Genomic DNA, 18,724 nt, shown 5'->3' with positions numbered 1-18,724 from the left:
TACTCTTTTATTTTAGAAGAAAATGCTTTACTTCATTTATTCACGAGAGTTTGGAATCTTCGTCGATACAACGCTCAAAATACAGTCGGGAGGGACATGAAACCATAATTTGCATAATTCGCAGGTGCTCCTTCTTTCCTTAGAGCATCCCCCCCCTCCCCCAACAGGCTCCTCAGGACGCCTTTATTACCGCTGGCGATGAAAAATCGATCCAATCGCGCCACCAGATCGTTGTTTATCGCCGGTTTGGGCCCAAATAACAACCAGCGAACCCAAGCCGAACCCGACGCATCGAGGGCGCCGGTTGAAGCGAAAAGGCACGTGGGACCGCGCCGTCGGCGACAGCACACCTATTCCCGCCGTTTACCCCTCCCCCCTTTCCCTCCATTTCCCTAGTGCTTCCCCCTTCTCCCCCGCCGCTCCTGCCATTCTCCTCATCAGATCCGGCCGCCATGCCGCCGAAGAAGTATGCACCCCTTCGCCCAGCCACCGATACCACCCAGTCGAAGCAGAGGAAACCGAGGGCGCCGATGGCAAGGCCACCAGGCTCGTCGAACGCCGAGTGGAAGGCAGACGTTGAGTGCCAGGAGGCGGTCACCACCGATCGGCGGAACAGGCTCATCACCAAGAGGGCCAGGGACGCGGCGGCGGCGGAGCAGGGAGAGGTGTCTCGCGCGGGGATGATGAACCTTCCGCCCGGCCACTGTCCACAAGCCGCGTGGGGGAGCCAGCAGAGCGTCGCGTCGCCGGCCAACTTCTTGCCGCCACTATGGGGGTACGCGCCCTCGCCTGGCTACTCCGACGGCGACGTGCATGGCGGTTTCAACCCCAACATCACCTTCACGCATGGCGCGCCGCCGCGTGCCTGCCCCTCCGGCTTCAACCCCGACCCGCGCACTCCCTCCCTCATGTTCACCGCCGGCCTCAACACCTAGTACAGCTACTCACCGCCGGCGTACTCAGGCTCGCCCGCGCCGCCTTTCGCCGTGTACTTCGCCGACACTTGTTCTGCAACCGTGCAGATGGTTCGGATGTTCAACATCTTTCGCCAGGACAACAGCGACCAAGAGTTCAAGTTCCTTCACGTGTTCTCCAGGATCGAGTCGTGCGAGAAGTGGGGGAAGTGCCGGCTCGCTCTCGCCAAGGCCAAGGAGACCTACAAGCCGGACGCGCCTGCCCCAGCGGCGACGAAAGGGCGCCCTGATGGGAACAAAAGAGCCAAGGCGGGGAGGGACGCGGCACCAGCTGCCGAACGGCTGCAATCATCGATCGAGCAGTGCATCGCCGACACCAAGAACAACGCCGCCAAGAGGGAGGAGAAATCCGACGCGAGGTGGTGGCCGTTGATGACGAAGCAGGACGTTAAGCTCGACCTTCTCAGGACGAACGTCGCCGCAAAGAAGAGGAACACCGACCTGGCGTTCTTGATGGCGGCAGACATGTCGATGATGGACAAGCAGATGAAGGCGTGGTATCTGGCAAAGCGCGGCCTCATCTTGAACCAGATGCCCGGACCGGCGGCGACCACCGCCCCTACACCCACGACGACGCCAACGCCGACGCCCAGCCCGAGCAATGAAGTTGTGCCGACGCCGATGACCAGCCCGAGCACTAAAGCCACGCCGACGCCGAGCCCGAGCACTGAAGCTACGCCGATGCCGATGCCGACGCCGACCCCGGCCAGTCCCACGGCAGAGGAGCCTGCCGTTTGATGTGTTCCATGTCTATGATTCCTTCCTTTTGATCGTCGAACTTTTGGGTATGCTTTGATCACCGACCTGTAGCATGATGATCGCCGACTTGTGGCATGATAACCGCCGAACCTGTGGTGTTTTTTGGCAGCGGGAAAGACAAGTTCAAACTTTTGGGCGTCTGGGGGTCGAAACCTAGGGCGCGACTGGAAACTCGATTGCCCCCAGGGCGAAAAATACCACCGGCGCAAAAGCCAAAAGGCATTCGCCGGGTACGCTGGAGGGCCAAACGGCTGGAGATGCTCTCAGCTAGGAGGTGTGCCGCCTCTTTGGCCGAGCGCCGCGCCAATCTTGTCTAGACTTCAACATCCCATTGATCTCTTCAATGAAGGTCCAACGGCTGATAAATTCTTTTCGGTGTCATTAATCATACTAACCACCCCTTTGCTATCGAGCTTAACAATCATCTTATGTGCATCGATCTCTATGGCGAGTTGCACAACACTGAAAAAGCATGGAGATAGTACATCGACAAAAAAAGGCGAGGAAGTAGACAGTTATTTAGAAGATATATGTAATTAAAGACTTAAATCTTTTTTAAGGGAACCATAAGGGTTTCTCCCGGCTATATTGTTATACTCCCAACTAAAGCTGCTATAACTAATATGGATCGGAGGGAATATTAAATTTCTAGTTCTAGCACAAAATAACGAACAAAGAAAATGAAAGCACATAACTTCAATAGATGTTTAATTATCAGCATTGCTAAATCTTAGTCGACTGAGACTTGATTATGTCTCAGTCGATGCTATATACATTCGATCTTGCATGGAGATCCGTGTAAAATTTTCTTTCTAGATTTTCTTTTTATATACTATGTCATTTGATTAAGACTTTGTTAAATCTTAGTCAACTGACAGAAAGAATGACAGACCCACCAAAAATCCGATATCTTTGAATTTTTTCAGAACCTGTTCCCCTTACTATGGATCGAACAGAATTTGATAGCCCTCATTGCCGCAGAAAGGAATAATAATAATTTGATACAGCAGGGTGTAACGTGTCATGGTGATCCACAAAAAGCCTTTGCGCAAGACCGTGGGAGGCGGCGAGGGTGACCATTAACATGCACGCTCGCGAGCCGCTAGCATCATACTCACTTCGTCCCATAATATAAGATCATTTTTAGCACTACACTAATATTAAAAACGTTCTTATATTATAGGACAAAGGTAGTATATTTTTTCGCAAATACGCAAAGCAGCATACCAGCAACGTGGTCCTCGCAACTAGACATCTGTTGCATAAGAACATGCAATGGAGTCCAACAAGATCGACGATCAACGCGATGTAGCAAAAAAAAATCCTTTTCATTAGAGAACTATATAAGCATCTTAATAAACAAGGACGACGGTACAAAGATTACACGCCCAATGGCAAGCAGAAGGGGGCTTGCATGAATCACAGCAAGGGGCAGGCAGGCCAGCTATATCTGGCAGCCGCAGCAGCAGAAGAAGCAGGAAAGCGCCAGACCAAGCACGATGGCTTCCACCACGTACATGACGCGGAACGCGACGGTGTCCAGCAGCGCCGACGCCCAGCTGCCCCTCAGGTTCATGGACAGCCGCTTCCACCGCAGCGATCGCGACAGTCCGGCCAGCCTCGACGCGCCGGCTCCGCCGAGGTTCTTCCAGCGCTGCCGCTGCCGCGGTACCAGCCGCCGCAGCCAGCTGCGCCGCGGCTTCTCCGCGACCTCCGAGTCATCGGCAGCGATCGGTGCCACCTCGGGCGCCCTTCCAGGCGCTGTCTTCTGCTCGGCGCCGACGGGCGAGTAGTGACCCCGCGGCATCATCCTCCGGAGCAAGCCCCTCCGCTGCCGCGCGCCCGCGGCGGCGCTGGCTGTGGCCGGAGACACGGCCTCCGTCTCGTACGCCGTCTCCGGCGCTATGATGCCCATCATGGCCATGGCTGAGCGGGAGAAGACCTAGTATATAGCTAGCCTAGGTGAAGAAGATTGAAGATGGTACGAGACGGGACGAAGGCGTGGGGAGCGACGTGCGGGGTGTGGTCAGGCGGAGACGGGAGAATATAAAGGAGACCGTTTCGATCTCGGGACTGGACGTGCCGAAACCTACCTATCGCCGTTTCGATCGTGCTTTTTCAAAGGAGAAGAAGAGATTGTGGCTTGAGCTGCTGCTTTGTGCGTAAGGCATCCGCCAGACGGACGGCTTAACAGCTCAGCTCGTGCTGTAAAGGCCGTTGCCGATTTTATTTGCAACCGCAAGCGCAAGCTCAGCTGTAAAGGCTGTATATGTGTTGCGCCGGTCCGTTTATTGCGCATCGCATGCTGTAACGGATATACTGTATTATGCATAATATATGTTGAACAGTGTTTATTATGCTGTCAAGTTGCAAAACATGGCGAATTTGAACAAAGTGCATGGACTTTCTAGAACGCCAGGGCAGGGGCAGGGGCAGGGGCAGGGCGTATCTGAACTGAAAAGGCCGGCAGCGGCAGGTCATACAGGGTGGTGGTAGGAGTATATGGTTCTCGACTCTCGAGTGTTGCTGGAGTCGAACTGGCCGTGACAGCCGGGCCCGGGCGTGCAGCGCAGGCCTACATTACACTACACGCTCCCCTGCTACTGCTAGCCTATCGTTGTTGTTTTCTTACGCTCGCCAACGGCTTGCAAATTTGCCTCTTGTCGGGCAGCGGCCGTTTGGTCAAAAAAGCGCAGTGTTTCGGTAGCCTCGAGCGACCATAAACCGTTAGTTAATGCTGGCTGATCAAGGTTTGGGACCGGCTGCCCCAGATGTCTGGCTGTGCTTCTCCCATTTGTCGTCGCCTGCGTGCCTGTAAAAAGGTGCATGGCAGAGTATAGTACGAGTCCCGCTGCACCTGCACTCTGGAACGTCGCAAGCATACCTGATCACCGCAAAAAGAAAAAAGCCGAGCCACATGACCGCACGTACTGTACCTGTCCTTGTCACTTCCATAAAACTGGCCCGTTCCGCCATTCGCGCTCTTCAAAAGATGCGATGCATGTTCCTTGGGATAACTTGCTGCAGCGACACCAGACCAACATCTTCACCGATCAGTCGATCACGAGTAACCGAAAGTTGGAGTAGCTGGAACCAACTACACTTGAACAAAGCATATGGCCCTGTACTTACAGCTAACCTGACATCGACTTCCATCTTTTATGGAAGTCAAGTCTACTTTCTGCGTGTACGTACGAGATCAGGCGACTCCTGTCCGCGGCACAATGCATATGCGCGTCGCAATAGGATCGCTCTGCTTTTACAGATGTTACCCACGACTTTATTCAATGGAACAAAGGGAAGTACTCCCTCCGCATCAAAATATAAGAGTTTTTCTAACACTATCACAATGTAAACAAACGGTCTTATATTTTGTTACAAAGAGAGTAGTTTGCAGAAAATTCTACCAAAGTCCAACGAGACACTTGGATAGAAACCACCTCTAGCCGCTAGCAGCCCGACTCGGAAATTCACAGAGCCCGTGGGTGCGGGGGCACGCACCTGCCAAGCCCTGCCCGGTCGCTCGATTGTCTCGTGATTCACGAAGTAGTTCGATCTCACATGAGGGCATAATAAAGTTTAATTCTGAACTTACGATTTTCTCACTCAATTTTACCAGTTTCATAGATAAAACTGTAAGATTTTTTTTCTCTGCCATAGCCCAAAAAAATTGTTAAAACTTAACATTTATTTTCAATTTCATCAAAATGTTTTTAAAATAGATCTTATTTGAAAGCCCTCATCATGAGAAACACGAATATGAAACAAAGCTTAATTTGGATTTTCCGTTCAAGAAATATAAAAGATTGAAAATCAGACGTCAAAATTAAAAACACGCCCAAAGGACCAGGGGCGTACCCAAGTTGAGCTACCCGGATGCATAGGACACCGGGTGCAAAATGTTTTCTTTGTAAATTTCATGTAAAATATAGTGTGTGACACTCCATCTTTAAATGAAATATGAGCGATCATATGCTAGGACACCTGATCATTTTCTCTCTAGGTCCGCCCCTGCAAAGGACCGTGTGCCGTGAGACCTACAGCCATAATAAATCCTCTCCCAACCAGACTCGCAGTTTTACAGTTTTAGGTAGTAACTGCCTCGGTCAGGGCTTCAGGAAGCAAATCTGCAGTTTACACTCATTAACTCATTTGAAAAGACAGACTCGAATCTTCAGGGGCAGTCATCGGTCATCAGTCATGTAGAATCTCAGATCAAGTCAAATCGGACGTGCGCTTAACGTTTGTCCCTCCTCGGCACACTCGCCACTGGTGCTTGCAGTAGCTTTCCGACGTGCCACCTACGTCGGTGCATTCCGCAATGAAAAATCTGGCGTGTGGCCCGTCAAATCCCGGGACATCATTCTTTTAAGGGCTAAATCCCAGGACATCTGTGTAGATGAGAGCCGCGCAGCGGAGGGGTTGTCCAAGCTGTGTGTTCCCAACAAGTAGAGCAATCCCTGGCCACCAGAAATCAACTACTCCATCCGTCCCATAATATAAAAGCATTTTTGACACTAATGTAGTGTAAAAAACGCTCTTATATTATGAGACAGAGGGAGTAGCTACAGCCAAAAAACAATCAGCAGGACTACAGCAGGATGCTTCGATAAACGAGGTACGGCCTACAAACAATCACTTAAACTGCCATCTTTCAAATGTATTTTATTGTAAATCCGTGAAAAAATACTCTCTTTTTTCGCGAGAGTCACGGCCGTGCCTCTCGGAAAAAAAAATGTTTTTTTTCTTTCACAAGAGGTACGGTTTTGCTTCCGAGAGAAGCACGGCCGTGCCTCTCGGAAACGAAAAAAGAAACATATTTTCTGCTTTTTTTTCTTCTGAGAGAGGCACGGTTTTACTTTTGCGAGAGACACGGTTGTGCTTTCACAAGAGGCACGGTCGTGCCTCTAGGAAACAGAAAAGGAAACGCGTTTTCAATTTTTTTTCTTTCGCGAGAGGCACGGTTTTACTTTCGCGAGAGGCATGGTTGTGCTTTCGTGAGAGGCACGGCCGTGCCTCCATGGAAATGAAAAAAAAAACACGTTTTCTCTTCTTTTTTCCCTTTCGCGAGAGGCACGGTTCTGCTTCAGCGAGAGGCGCGGGCATGCCTCTTTCGAAAAGGGAAAAAACCCGTGCTCCCGGTTCGTTTTTTTCATCCGTTTTTTTGTGAAAAATAAGTTTGTGAAAACCTATCAACATGGGATCTAGTTTTGAATATCTCGACGCGAGGAATCCAACGGTGAAAACGGTTCAAGATTTCAACGCACGGTTTAAGAGATAAAATATTTTGAATAAACGAATCTACGAAAAAAAAAAGGAAAACTCACAGGTTGCGACAAGTGGCACGCTAGCGTGCCACTTGTCGCAACCTGGGAAGGTGGGAGTGATCTTTGCAATGAGTACTCCTCAACTGGTGAGTTCGCCAAGTTTGGCCCAACTATATCAACGACTCAATAGAGAGGGCGAGGCTTCCGACTCGCTGAGACGCGCAAGCTTATGGGTCGCCCCAGGTTCGCGTGTACTGCACTGCCTCGTTTTCTTTTCTGTTTTTTCATGTTTTTATTTCGTTTTTATTCCATTTTTAAGTTTGTTTACACATTCAGATATTATATATATTGAACAAGTATTTAAAAAATGTTGAACTAGTATTTGAAAAATGTTGAACAAGTATTTAAAAAAATGTTTAACAAGTATCTGAAAAAAAATGTTGAACGACTATTTAAAAACAATGTTGACCATGTATACAAAAATGTTGAACAAGTATTTGAAAAATGTTGAACATGTATATAAAAATGATGAACAAGTATTTGAAAAAGGTTGAAAAAGTATTTGAAAAAAATGTTAATAATGTATATAAGAATATGGAATGAAAAACAAAATGAAACAAAGAAAAAATGAAAAAAATGAAAACTGAAAAATAAAAAGAAAAAAGGAGAAGGAAAAAAGAAAAGAAACAGAAAATGGAGAAGAAGAAAAGAAAACCAAACAAGAGAATGGAGAAGAAAAAAGAAAAAGAAAAAAACAAATGATGAACAAGTATTTAAAAACGGTTCAAGATTTGAACGCACGGTTTAAGAGATAAAATATTTTGAATAAACGAATCTACGAAAAAAAAAAGGGAAAACTCACAGGTTGCGACAAGTGACACGCTGCAGCGCGCCACTTGTCGCAACCTGGGAAGGTGGGAGTGATCTTTGCAATGAGTACTCCTCAACTGGTGAGTTCGCCAAGTTTGGCCCAACTATATCAACGACCCAATAGAGAGGGCGAGGCTTCCGACTCGCTGAGACGCGCAAGCTTATGGGTCGCCCCAGGTTCGCGTGTACTGCACTGCCTCGTTTTCTTTTCTGTTTTTTTCATGTTTTTATTTCGTTTTTATTCCATTTTTAAGTTTGTTTACACATTCAGATATTATATATATTGAACAAGTATTTAAAAAATGTTGAAATAGTATTTGAAAAATGTTGAACAAGTATTTAAAAAAATGTTTAACAAGTATCTGAAAAAAAAATGTTGAACGACTATTTAAAAACAATGTTGACCATGTATACAAAAATGTTGAACAAGTATTTGAAAAATGTTGAACATGTATATAAAAATGATGAACAAGTATTTGAAAAAGGTTGAAAAAGTATTTGAAAAAAATGTTAATAATGTATATAAGAATATGGAATGAAAAACAAAATGAAACAAAGAAAAAATGAAAAAAAATGAAAACTGAAAAATAAAAAGAAAAAAGGAGAAGGAAAAAAGAAAAGAAACAGAAAATGGAGAAGAAGAAAAGAAAACCAAACAAGAGAATGGAGAAGAAAAAAGAAAAAGAAAAAAACAAATGATGAACAAGTATTTAAAAACGGTTCAAGATTTGAACGCACGGTTTAAGAGATAAAATATTTTGAATAAACGAATCTACGAAAAAAAGGGAAAACTCACAGGTTGCGACAAGTGACACGCTGCAGCGCGCCACTTGTCGCAACCTGGGAAGGTGGGAGTGATCTTTGCAATGAGTACTCCTCAACTGGTGAGTTCGCCAAGTTTGGCCCAACTATATCAACGACCCAATAGAGAGGGCGAGGCTTCCGACTCGCTGAGACGCGCAAGCTTATGGGTCGCCCCAGGTTCGCGTGTACTGCACTGCCTCGTTTTCTTTTCTGTTTTTTTCATGTTTTTATTTCGTTTTTATTCCATTTTTAAGTTTGTTTACACATTCAGATATTATATATATTGAACAAGTATTTAAAAAATGTTGAAATAGTATTTAAAAAATGTTGAACAAGTATTTAAAAAAATGTTTAACAAGTATCTGAAAAAAAAATGTTGAACGACTATTTAAAAACAATGTTGACCATGTATACAAAAATGTTGAACAAGTATTTAAAAAATGTTGAACATGTATATAAAAATGATGAACAAGTATTTGAAAAAGGTTGAAAAAGTATTTGAAAAAAATGTTAATAATGTATATAAGAATATGGAATGAAAAACAAAATGAAACAAAGAAAAAATGAAAAAATGAAAACTGAAAAATAAAAAGAAAAAAGGAGAAGGAAAAAAGACAAGAAACTGAAAATGGAGAAGAAGAAAAGAAAACCAAACAAGAAAATGGAGAAGAAAAAAGAAAAAGAAAAAAAAAAGAAAACAGAAAAAATAATGGAGGAGAAAAAAAGCTCATTTCTCTACTACTATAGTGTAGCAGTTTCGAATTTGGATTTACCACTTCCCTCCTAGCTTCCCGCCAAAACACTATTGAGGTGCTTGGAGCTGTTGATTTCCCACATTACGTTGACATCTACCGTTCATCAATAGTCAGCGCAACATATCCAACGGCTAGCATGAAACGGATTCACCTCTCCTGCCGTGAGTCACAGGTCCACACTGAACCAGCTGGGGGAACCATCTAGAAGCTATACGTTATTTCCCTTAAAAAAACATAGACGCTAGAAGGCTGTTCCAGAAACTTACCTGTCTGTGGTCTGGCCGGTCCCAATGGATATATTTTTTTAGCTTGACCGAGCCGGTACCTGTCTTGTCACATTACTAGGAGTACTACGATTTTGATGTAAAAAAAGGAGTACCACGATTCAGCCGCCGTAGAAAAGGGGTAACGCACCACTATCGAGGATATTTTGCGGGCAATTAATCTAGCTAGCGTGTACAATTCACATTTTTCTAAGCAAAGACAGAGATTTCTACCAATCCATAAACATAGAAGAAACTAAATAGATGCTTCACATTCTAATATGCTCATCAGGTGTAGTATTTTAGATGGTAAAGGTTTCATTAAGCAAGGCTAAAGCTTTGCTTTTTCATTAAATGACCAAGGAGTAAAGAGCATGTACAAGGTTGTATTCAAAAAGAAGCAAACAGACTACTCTCTAGGAAATTCGCAAAGAAAAAACTACTCTCGAGGAATGATCGCCCCTAGAAGTGTTTCACCCCGGTGATATACCACAACCTAGCCTCTCTCCAGGGCCGGTCCTAAGTTTTCGGGGGCCCGGGGCGAAACTAAAATCCATGGGCCCTTAACTTAAGCATCAAAATTATATGCTATGAAGAAAGTAAACCACCATGCGTGATGCAAAGTCATGTTTAATGTCATACTTGAAATACAACTGTACATTATGTTAGGTACCAAAACGACAGAAGACTCTATGAATAGTCCTAAATGAATTTGCATCCGAATTGCATAGTTGGATTCACATTGGTAAGACTATTACTACAAATAGGGGTATTTGAGAAATTAGATAGATAATCAAAATCCATACGAGTGATGTGGAAAATATTTCTTCGTATCTTCAAAAATAAATACCTTCATATCTTAAAAGGTAAACATATAGTGCCACGATAGTGCAAAAGCAACTCCCGCCTAGCGAGTTGTGTGAATGATTAAATTAATAGTTAATTACCCAATTATGTCGTCATTGCTCAGTTCATATATAAACCAACTGCCATGAGAGAATCCAGTACCCCGTTCTTCGCTTGATCTCTTTGAGATCTACCACGTGAACATCAATATTAAACTGCAGAACCAGAAAGGTTAATTGTATAATCTTTGAGATCTACCACTTGAACATCAATATTAAATTGCAGAACCAGAAAGCTTAATTGTATAAACAGTGGAAAATGTTGACCGGATGGAAATACGCACCTCTATAGACGAAACTCCAGCGACGGAGATCTGTGCCAGAGATCATGCGCGCGCCAGAGATCATGTGCATCGCACCCGTTGTGATCCTGGCCTTCAATTAGATATGAACTCCCCTCCCCTCCCTCTCTTCCTCTCTGTATGTTACAAACCCGTGTACATGAGGTCTCCCCTCTCCTCTCATGAGTGATGTGGTAATAAAGATTCAGGTGGAGGGGTCCTACCCCTCCCCCGGTGACAATTCAAAAAAAAGAGATCCCGGCCTTCCTCCTATAGCAAGCTCTTCTGATTCATCTGCCATAATATGGGCGTGAGGCGGAAAGGCGGCGGCTGTTGCGTGCATGATGGCGATGCATGCGTGGGTTCCTCAATCCCGCGAGCTGATGCGTGAGTTTTTAGGAGATTCTGTTGATGCGTGAGTTATGGCGATATATCAGACGCTCCATGTACGGCAGCTGCTTCTACTTGCGATGGGTCGGGCACAATGATATTTTTTACTACAGCCATAAACTTATGGGCCTAATACAAGGAATACATACTTGGGGGGGCCCTCCCACCTCCCCCCCCCTAGGGCCGGCCCTGCCTCTCTCTTGATATTGCCAAATACAGATGTGGGCAAAGATGCAAAATTGCGAAAAACTCAAGCATTCCTCATTCAAAATCTCCCATGACACGCGCTTCAGAAGATAAGCCATGGCATTGTTTGGTTGCTCATTTGAGTCGACCTCTTTGGTCCACCAAGTGTGGGTGGAGTTGAATGATGCCAATTTCCAGGGTCGAGGTCTTTTTTCCAAGCCAATCTTTGATCATGCACCAAATTCTTTATGTATATTGGCATTGGAATAGGATGTGTCCCGAGGTCTCCATGTTACATTTGCAAAGGTGGCAAAAAGGTACAATTAGGCTATCCTATTTTTTGCAATTTATCATTTGCCAAGCAAAAAAATTGCACTTTGAAGGTGTCCAAGCTTTCCAAACTGTCAGCTTGATCAAAGACCAAGTTAAACCAAGAATATGGGCATTGACCCCGCAAAAAAAGAAAAAGAAAATGGGCATTGGATGCCGAGATAGTGGAGTAGAAAGCACTGGAGGTGAGCTTCCAAATGCGAACATATAAAACTCTCCAATGTGCTCTGTGGATGATCCGTCTGTCAAGCGCGTGCTTTACAAGTTAGCGTGGAAAGCACGTGCAACTTACTAGTACCTTAAGTAGGTCGTGCCCTACAGTTCATCGCGAACTCCACACATATCGTGGTGACTAGCGTCGGCATAAACTATCTAGCAAACCCAGGTTTGAACCCCAGCTTCACTCCCCTTTTACCCCTATTTCTTTTATTAAACGGGTCGGCCCAGTTACTCGCGAGACACAATGATCCTTCAGTGAAAGATCCCTTCCAACTCGCGTAAAGTGAGAAATAGCGATCGCGCTTTAAGATGAGCATTCCAAGGGAATTGCTATTTGTCGCCTTAAGCCCAATATACTAGCAAATCCTTACCCAGCGCACACTCTGCTTGTTTCTAAGAGGATTGGCCCATGGTACTCCTCTGCCTCAACGTTTTGGGGAACCTTCTATATTTTACTTCTATTTTCAAAATCATGAGCTTTACTTAAACTCCACTATGTTTTTCCCAAAATCATATTATTAAAACAATCTTGAATTTTTAAAAAATACACAAATATTTATCGTATTAAAAGTTTTTAAGAATTAACGGACTTTTTGAAAATGTATGAACATTTCTTAAATTTTTTGAAATTATTAAGTTCACATTTTTTAAAATTCCTTCATATTTCATAATTTGTTGTCAAAATTCAGATCCTGTATTTTTTGAATTTTTTCAAATTAGTGTACTTTCTGATTCTTTTTAAAATTTGTTCATTTTTGTAAATCCATGAACATTTTTCAAATATATCATTGTTTAAAATATCTAAGAAACTGAAAACAGTAGCTATTGGTTTTTTTACCAGCCATCAAGCGAATGAGGAGAGGCGAAGCACTAATTTAAGTCGTGACCGGCTTATCTTGCTTTTCGTTCATTTCAGCCACGCCATAATAGCCGCCACAATAAGAAAGAAGCAAGCGAAACAGCTAGAAGCGCTCGCTTCGCCGTGCCCAACAATTCTTATTCATGGGAAAGCTTGTATGCGAGTGTTGGTGCGCCAATTCACATCTACTATTTCTGCAATCGGGCGAAGACCCTTCCTCCGCGTTGGGCCGGCCCGTTTAGTTTTTTGCTAATCTGCCAAAAATGCGCACACGAGGTTATTTGAAAATGCGATCTCCTTGTGCTTGATAAACTGCAGTAACCACCAGGAACACCACATATGTTGTAATTACGTATTCCCTCAAGTCTAACAAAAACTTACTCCCTTTTTCTTATTTTTGCTCTTTCTTTTTCTTAAATTTGTGAAGCCTTTTCAAAATCCATGAAATTTTTGCAAAATAAAAAAATGGATGATTTTTTAAATCTTGTGAGTTTTTTCCAAATGAATCAAAATTTTCCAAATCAATTAAATTTTCTCCAATTTGTTAACTTTTTTCAAAATTGATGAACTTTTTTCAAAATCAATGAACTTTTTCAAAGCCGTGATTTGTTTTTCAAATTTTCATTTATTTTATCTTTTACAATTTTCCAGAATCATTGGTTTTTACAAAAGTCAACGTTTGAAGCTGGTCACCTACCAACCCGAGAGCGAAAGAAGCAAGTATTGTTCTTTTAGGCAAAAGATCAATGCAGACATGCGCGCCTTGTTGAGTCAGGCCCAGGTCACGAGCACGTGAGCACCAGCAAGCACAAGGCCGTCTCAAAATTCTTGTCTTAAATTTGTCTACATACGGATGTATCTATTCATATTTTAGTGTTAGATACATCCGTACCTAGATAAATTTAAGACAAGAATTTTGGAACGAGGGAGTATATGAGATCTCGCCCATTAGCACTGAATAGGAAGACCATTCAGGCACCACATATGCTCCATTCATCATACGATCCAGCAAATGCAAAAGAGACCGCTCGTGTGAGCAATTTTCTTATGTTCCTTTACTGCATGGATTTCCAATTCGTTTACAGTACGGTTTCCCAATTGCTTTTCTTCTTAAAATCGCAACTGCGGATCTGGTTTGACAAATTGAAAAATGTATTAAAGTAAGACTAAAATCATTGTCTGGGGATCTTTTCAAATGTAAGAAAATTTCATAAATATTTTTAAAATCTGCAGGAATTTTAAATGTCACTAATTAAAAAAAACAATTAGTATTTTATAAAATTGACTTTTCCAAAATATTTCGGTTTTGTAAATAATATTCATGCATTTAGAAAAAACAGAATTTTCTAAAAACAGTATTTAGTGAACTTATTTGTCATTTAGAAATGTAATGTATGTAAAAAAGATTAAGTTTTAAAAAGATATTCTCAGATCTTAGAAGATATCCACAAAATTTATGAGAACATGTTTTCATGAATTTGAAATGCTAAAAGTAAAAGTTAAATAAAATAAAATTAGGGAAAAGGAAAGAAAAACGAAACAAGGACACTGAAAAGGCCAAAAAAGGAAAAATAATAATGAAAGAACCAGCCTTTGTTAAACCAGTACCACAAAAACCACCGAATAAATGATACGCCTCGTCGATGGATCAATGCTCTATGCGCCATCTCGATATTTTGACGTGGAAAGCGTCAGAAGGATTGTTTTGCCATCGCTGCGAGCCTTAAGTTTCGCATATCTCGGTGCCTGCCATTGACATGTGATACATTTTCTTACTCAAATTCAAAAGAAAAATTTACTCCAATAGGTTATAAAATATTTTTAAGGATAAGAAAAATGTTTATGTATTGCAAAATATAATTGTTCATGCATATTAGAAAAAAAATCATGTCTAATAATTTTTTTGATTTCACTAGTTTATCTATTCTATTTTCAAAAAGCAAGTGAAAAACTTTTGATTGCAGAAACAAATATTTAAACTTATATAAAAATTTGCATATAATATTATAAAAATGTTCTATTTGTGGGGGAATATTTCTTCAGGAGTTGCAACAAAAGGTTCACCCACAAGAAATTAAACGTTTATGTGTTGCTCTTCATGCGTATAAAAAATGTTCACTCTAACAAAATAATATTTACAAATATTTATTTTACTATAATTTAGGTATCCAATTTCTAAAAATCTTTTGAAAAAGTATTCCTTGCAAAAAGGAAATCGCGTGCATATGAAAATGCTCATGTAATAATAAAAAAGCCATGTATCGTCTAAAACATGCTCTATATGTCAGAAAAATTTCTTTAGGTGTGTCAAGAAAATGTACACACATAAGAAATTAAATTCATGCATTTTTCAGAAAATATATATTCTTCTAAAAAACTTATATATAAAATTTCTTCTCATATATCTCATATAGATGTTTATATTTTGAAAATATTTTTTTTGGAAATAAAACCCTTGTACCTATAACTAGTACTCCCTCCATTCACTACTATTAAATATTCTAACTTTTTTCTTAATTGGGTGTATATAGACCATTTTAGTGCGTTTGTTCAGTTAATTCAGTCTGTATATAGGTTGTATTAAAATACCCAAAACTTCTTATAATAGTGAACGAAGGGAGTATCTAAAAAATATAATGAAAATAAACAGCCTTTGTGTGGCTTAACATGCTTAAGAGTTCTCTAATAATTACACACGTAGGTGCATCTATGTTCCCGTCGATTGAGGGTTAACTAATTTCCGCTCATACAAATCTAAAAATGTATATCGCGTTGTGATATTTTGTTTATATAGTACACAAATGAGTATTGTAGCAACCAATTGATACTTCACGACTACCTCCGTCCTGGTTTATAGATCCCCTTTGTAGTTTGTGCCAAATTTTGACCAAAGATTTAACTAACAAAATGGTAATGCATGTTAACAAAAATTATACTGTTGGATTTGTATTTGAACATAGTTCTCAATGATATAATTTTTGGTGATATGCAAGACCATTTTTTAAGTTTAATCTATGTTCAAAATTTAACACAAAATACAACGGGGACCAATTACCCAGGACGGAGATAGTATTTCTCAGTCAATTTTACAGATTTGTTCACACGGCTCTAAAGATGTCGTTGGTCCTCTAGTCTAGTTTTTAAGAATTCACAGACTTTTTGAAAATTCATGAACATTTCTTCAAATTTGTGAAATTCTTAGGTTCACATTTTTTTTTCTAAATTCCTTCATATTTAATAATTTGTTGTGAAAATTCAGATTCCTGTATTTTCTGAATGTTTAAATTAATGTACTTTCTGATTCTTTTTAAATTTTGTGCATTTTTGTAAATCCATGAATATTTTCCAAATATATCATTGTTTAAAATATCTAAGAAACTGGAAACAGTAGCTATTGTTTTTTTACCAGCCATCAAGCATGTGAGGAGAGGCGAAGCACTAATTTAAGTCGCGATCGGCTTATCTTGTATGCGAGCGTTGGTGCGCCAATTCACATCTCCTATAGGGCTCCTTCTGCGCTTGTTACTACTACTAGAACAATGCCCGTGCGTTGCAACGAATTATAAATCTTCTACTACATCGGCTTGTGATTTACCTGTCTATAATAATGCGATTGTGTAAATAAATAATCATCAAATTTTGTCCTTAAATTACCTTATATTTTGATCCAAAGTTTGGTAAATAAATTAAAGTGGAACTGGTTCAGAAGGTAAGTAAATTAAGTTGATTTATTATCATAAGGAAGGTTGGACGAAGAGGTGGTGGGAAGAAATGTGAAATGGGAACCTTACGTTCTTAGTAGAGAAAATTACCTTATATTTTGATCCGAAGTTGGTAAGTAAATTAAAATGAAACTGGTTCAGAAGGTAAGTAAATTAAGTTGGTTTATTATCATACAAGGAAGGTTGGATGAAGAGGTGAAATGGGGACTTTACGTTCTTTTTAAGTAGTAGAGATTTCTGAAATCGGCCGAACACCCTCCTCCGCGCTGGGCCGGCCCATTTTTTTTTTTTGTTAATCTGCCAAAAACGGGAACACGAGGTTATTTGAAAATGCGATCTCCTTGTTCTCGATAAACTGCAGTAACCACCAGGAACATCACATATGCTGTAATTACGTATTCCCTCAAGTCTAAGAAAACTTACCCCCTTTTTCTTCTTTTTGTTCTTTATTTTTCTTAAATTTGTGAAGCTTTTCCAAAACCCATGAACCTTTTGCAAAATAAAAAAAATTAAAATGGATGAATTTTTCAATTTTGTGATTTTTCCCAAATCAATTAACATTTCTCAAATTTTTAAACTTTTCTTCAAAATTGATGAACTTTTTTCAATAGTGAATGAAGGGAGTACCCAAAACATCTTATAATAGTGAACGAAGGGAGTATCTAAAAAATATAATGAAAATAAACAGCCTATCACCTTTTATGTGGCTTAACATGCTTAAGAGTTCTCTAATAATTACACACGTAGGTGCATCTATGTTCCCGTCGATCGAGGGTTAACTAATTTCCGCTCATATAAAACTAAAAATGTATATCGCGTTGCGATATTTTGTTTATCTAGTACACAAAGGAGTATTGTAGCAACCAACTGATACTTACTCCTATTTCTCAGTCGATTTTACAGATTTGTTCACACGGCTCTAAACATGTCGTTGGTCCACTAGTCTAGTGCAAAACAAATAAATGTAGTGCTTGATCTTATAGTTATAAAAAATATAGAAAATTTGCATGGATCTTATAGTTATAAAAAACATAGTGATGTGAACTAGATCGTTGACTCTAGTAAACTCTTTAGATGTTGGTCACATGGTGATGTGACCAGTGAGTGTTAATCACATGGTGATGTGAACTAGATTATTGACTCTAGTGCAAGTGGGAGACTGTTGGAAATATGCCCTAGAGGCAATAATAAATGGTTATTATTATATTTCTTTGTTCATGGTAATTGTCTATTATTCATGCTATAATTGTATTGTCCGGAAATCGTAATACATGTGTGAATACATAGACCGCAACCTGTCCCTAGTAAGCCTCTAGTTGACTAGCTCGTTGATCAACAGATAGTCATGGTTTCCTGACTATGGACATTGGATGTCATTGATAACGGGATCACATCATTAGGAGAATGATGTGATGGACAAGACCCAACTTAAGCATAGCATAAAAGATCGTGTAGTTTCGTTTGCTAGAGCTTTTCCAATGTCAAGTATCTTTTCCTTAGACCATGAGATCGTGCAACTCCCGGATACCGTAGGAGTGCTTTGGGTGTGCCAAACGTCACAACGTAACTGGGTGACTATAAAGGTGCATTACGGGTATCTCCGAAAGTGTCTGTTGGGTTGGCACGGATCGAGACTGGGATTTGTCACTCCGTGTGACGGAGAGGTATCTCTGGGCCCACTCGGTAATACATCATCATAATGAGCTCAATGTGACTAAGGCGTTAGTCACGGGATCATGCATTGCGGTACGAGTAAAGAGACTTGCCGGTAACGAGATTGAACAAGGTATTGGGATACCGACGATCGAATCTCGGGCAAGTAACATACCGATTGACAAAGGGAATTGCATACGGATTGATTGAATCCTCGACACCGTGATTCATCCGATGATATCATCGTGGAACATGTGGGAGCCAACATGGGTATCCAGATCCCGCTGTTGGTTATTGACCGGAGAGGCGTCTCGGTCATGTCTGCATGTCTCCCGAACCCGTAGGGTCTACACACTTAAGGTCCAGTGACGCTAGGGTTGTAGAGATATATGTATGCGGAAACCCGAAAGTTGTTCGGAGTCCCGGATGAGATCCCGGACGTCACGAGAGATTCCGGAATGGTCCGGAGGTAAAGATTTATATATGG

The 18,724-nt window shown here is 41.5% G+C and overlaps 1 protein-coding gene across 1 annotated transcript; it reads right to left on the bottom strand.

The window, feature by feature from the left end:
* Positions 1-3,042: 3,042 nt before the first annotated feature.
* Positions 3,043-3,842, bottom strand: LOC109745086 (uncharacterized). Its single transcript, XM_020304225.4, has one exon. It carries the CDS (start codon positions 3,655-3,657, stop codon positions 3,178-3,180), a length of 480 nt encoding a protein of 159 aa, XP_020159814.1. The 5' UTR covers positions 3,658-3,842; the 3' UTR covers positions 3,043-3,177.
* Between the last annotated feature and the right edge of the window lie 14,882 nt (positions 3,843-18,724).

The sequence above is a fragment of the Aegilops tauschii genome, chromosome 3 (genome assembly GCF_002575655.3).
Source record: "Aegilops tauschii subsp. strangulata cultivar AL8/78 chromosome 3, Aet v6.0, whole genome shotgun sequence".
In the NCBI taxonomy this organism is placed as follows: Eukaryota; Viridiplantae; Streptophyta; class Magnoliopsida; order Poales; family Poaceae; genus Aegilops; species Aegilops tauschii.
Note: the sequence above shows the minus strand (reverse complement) of the source record. Positions and strands in the feature narration are given on the sequence as shown.

What these genes read in the sequence shown, in the direction of transcription:
- LOC109745086 (XM_020304225.4), bottom strand. Translation starts at nt 3,657, where the DNA reads ATGGCCATGATGGGCATCATAGCGCCGGAGACGGCGTACGAGACGGAG.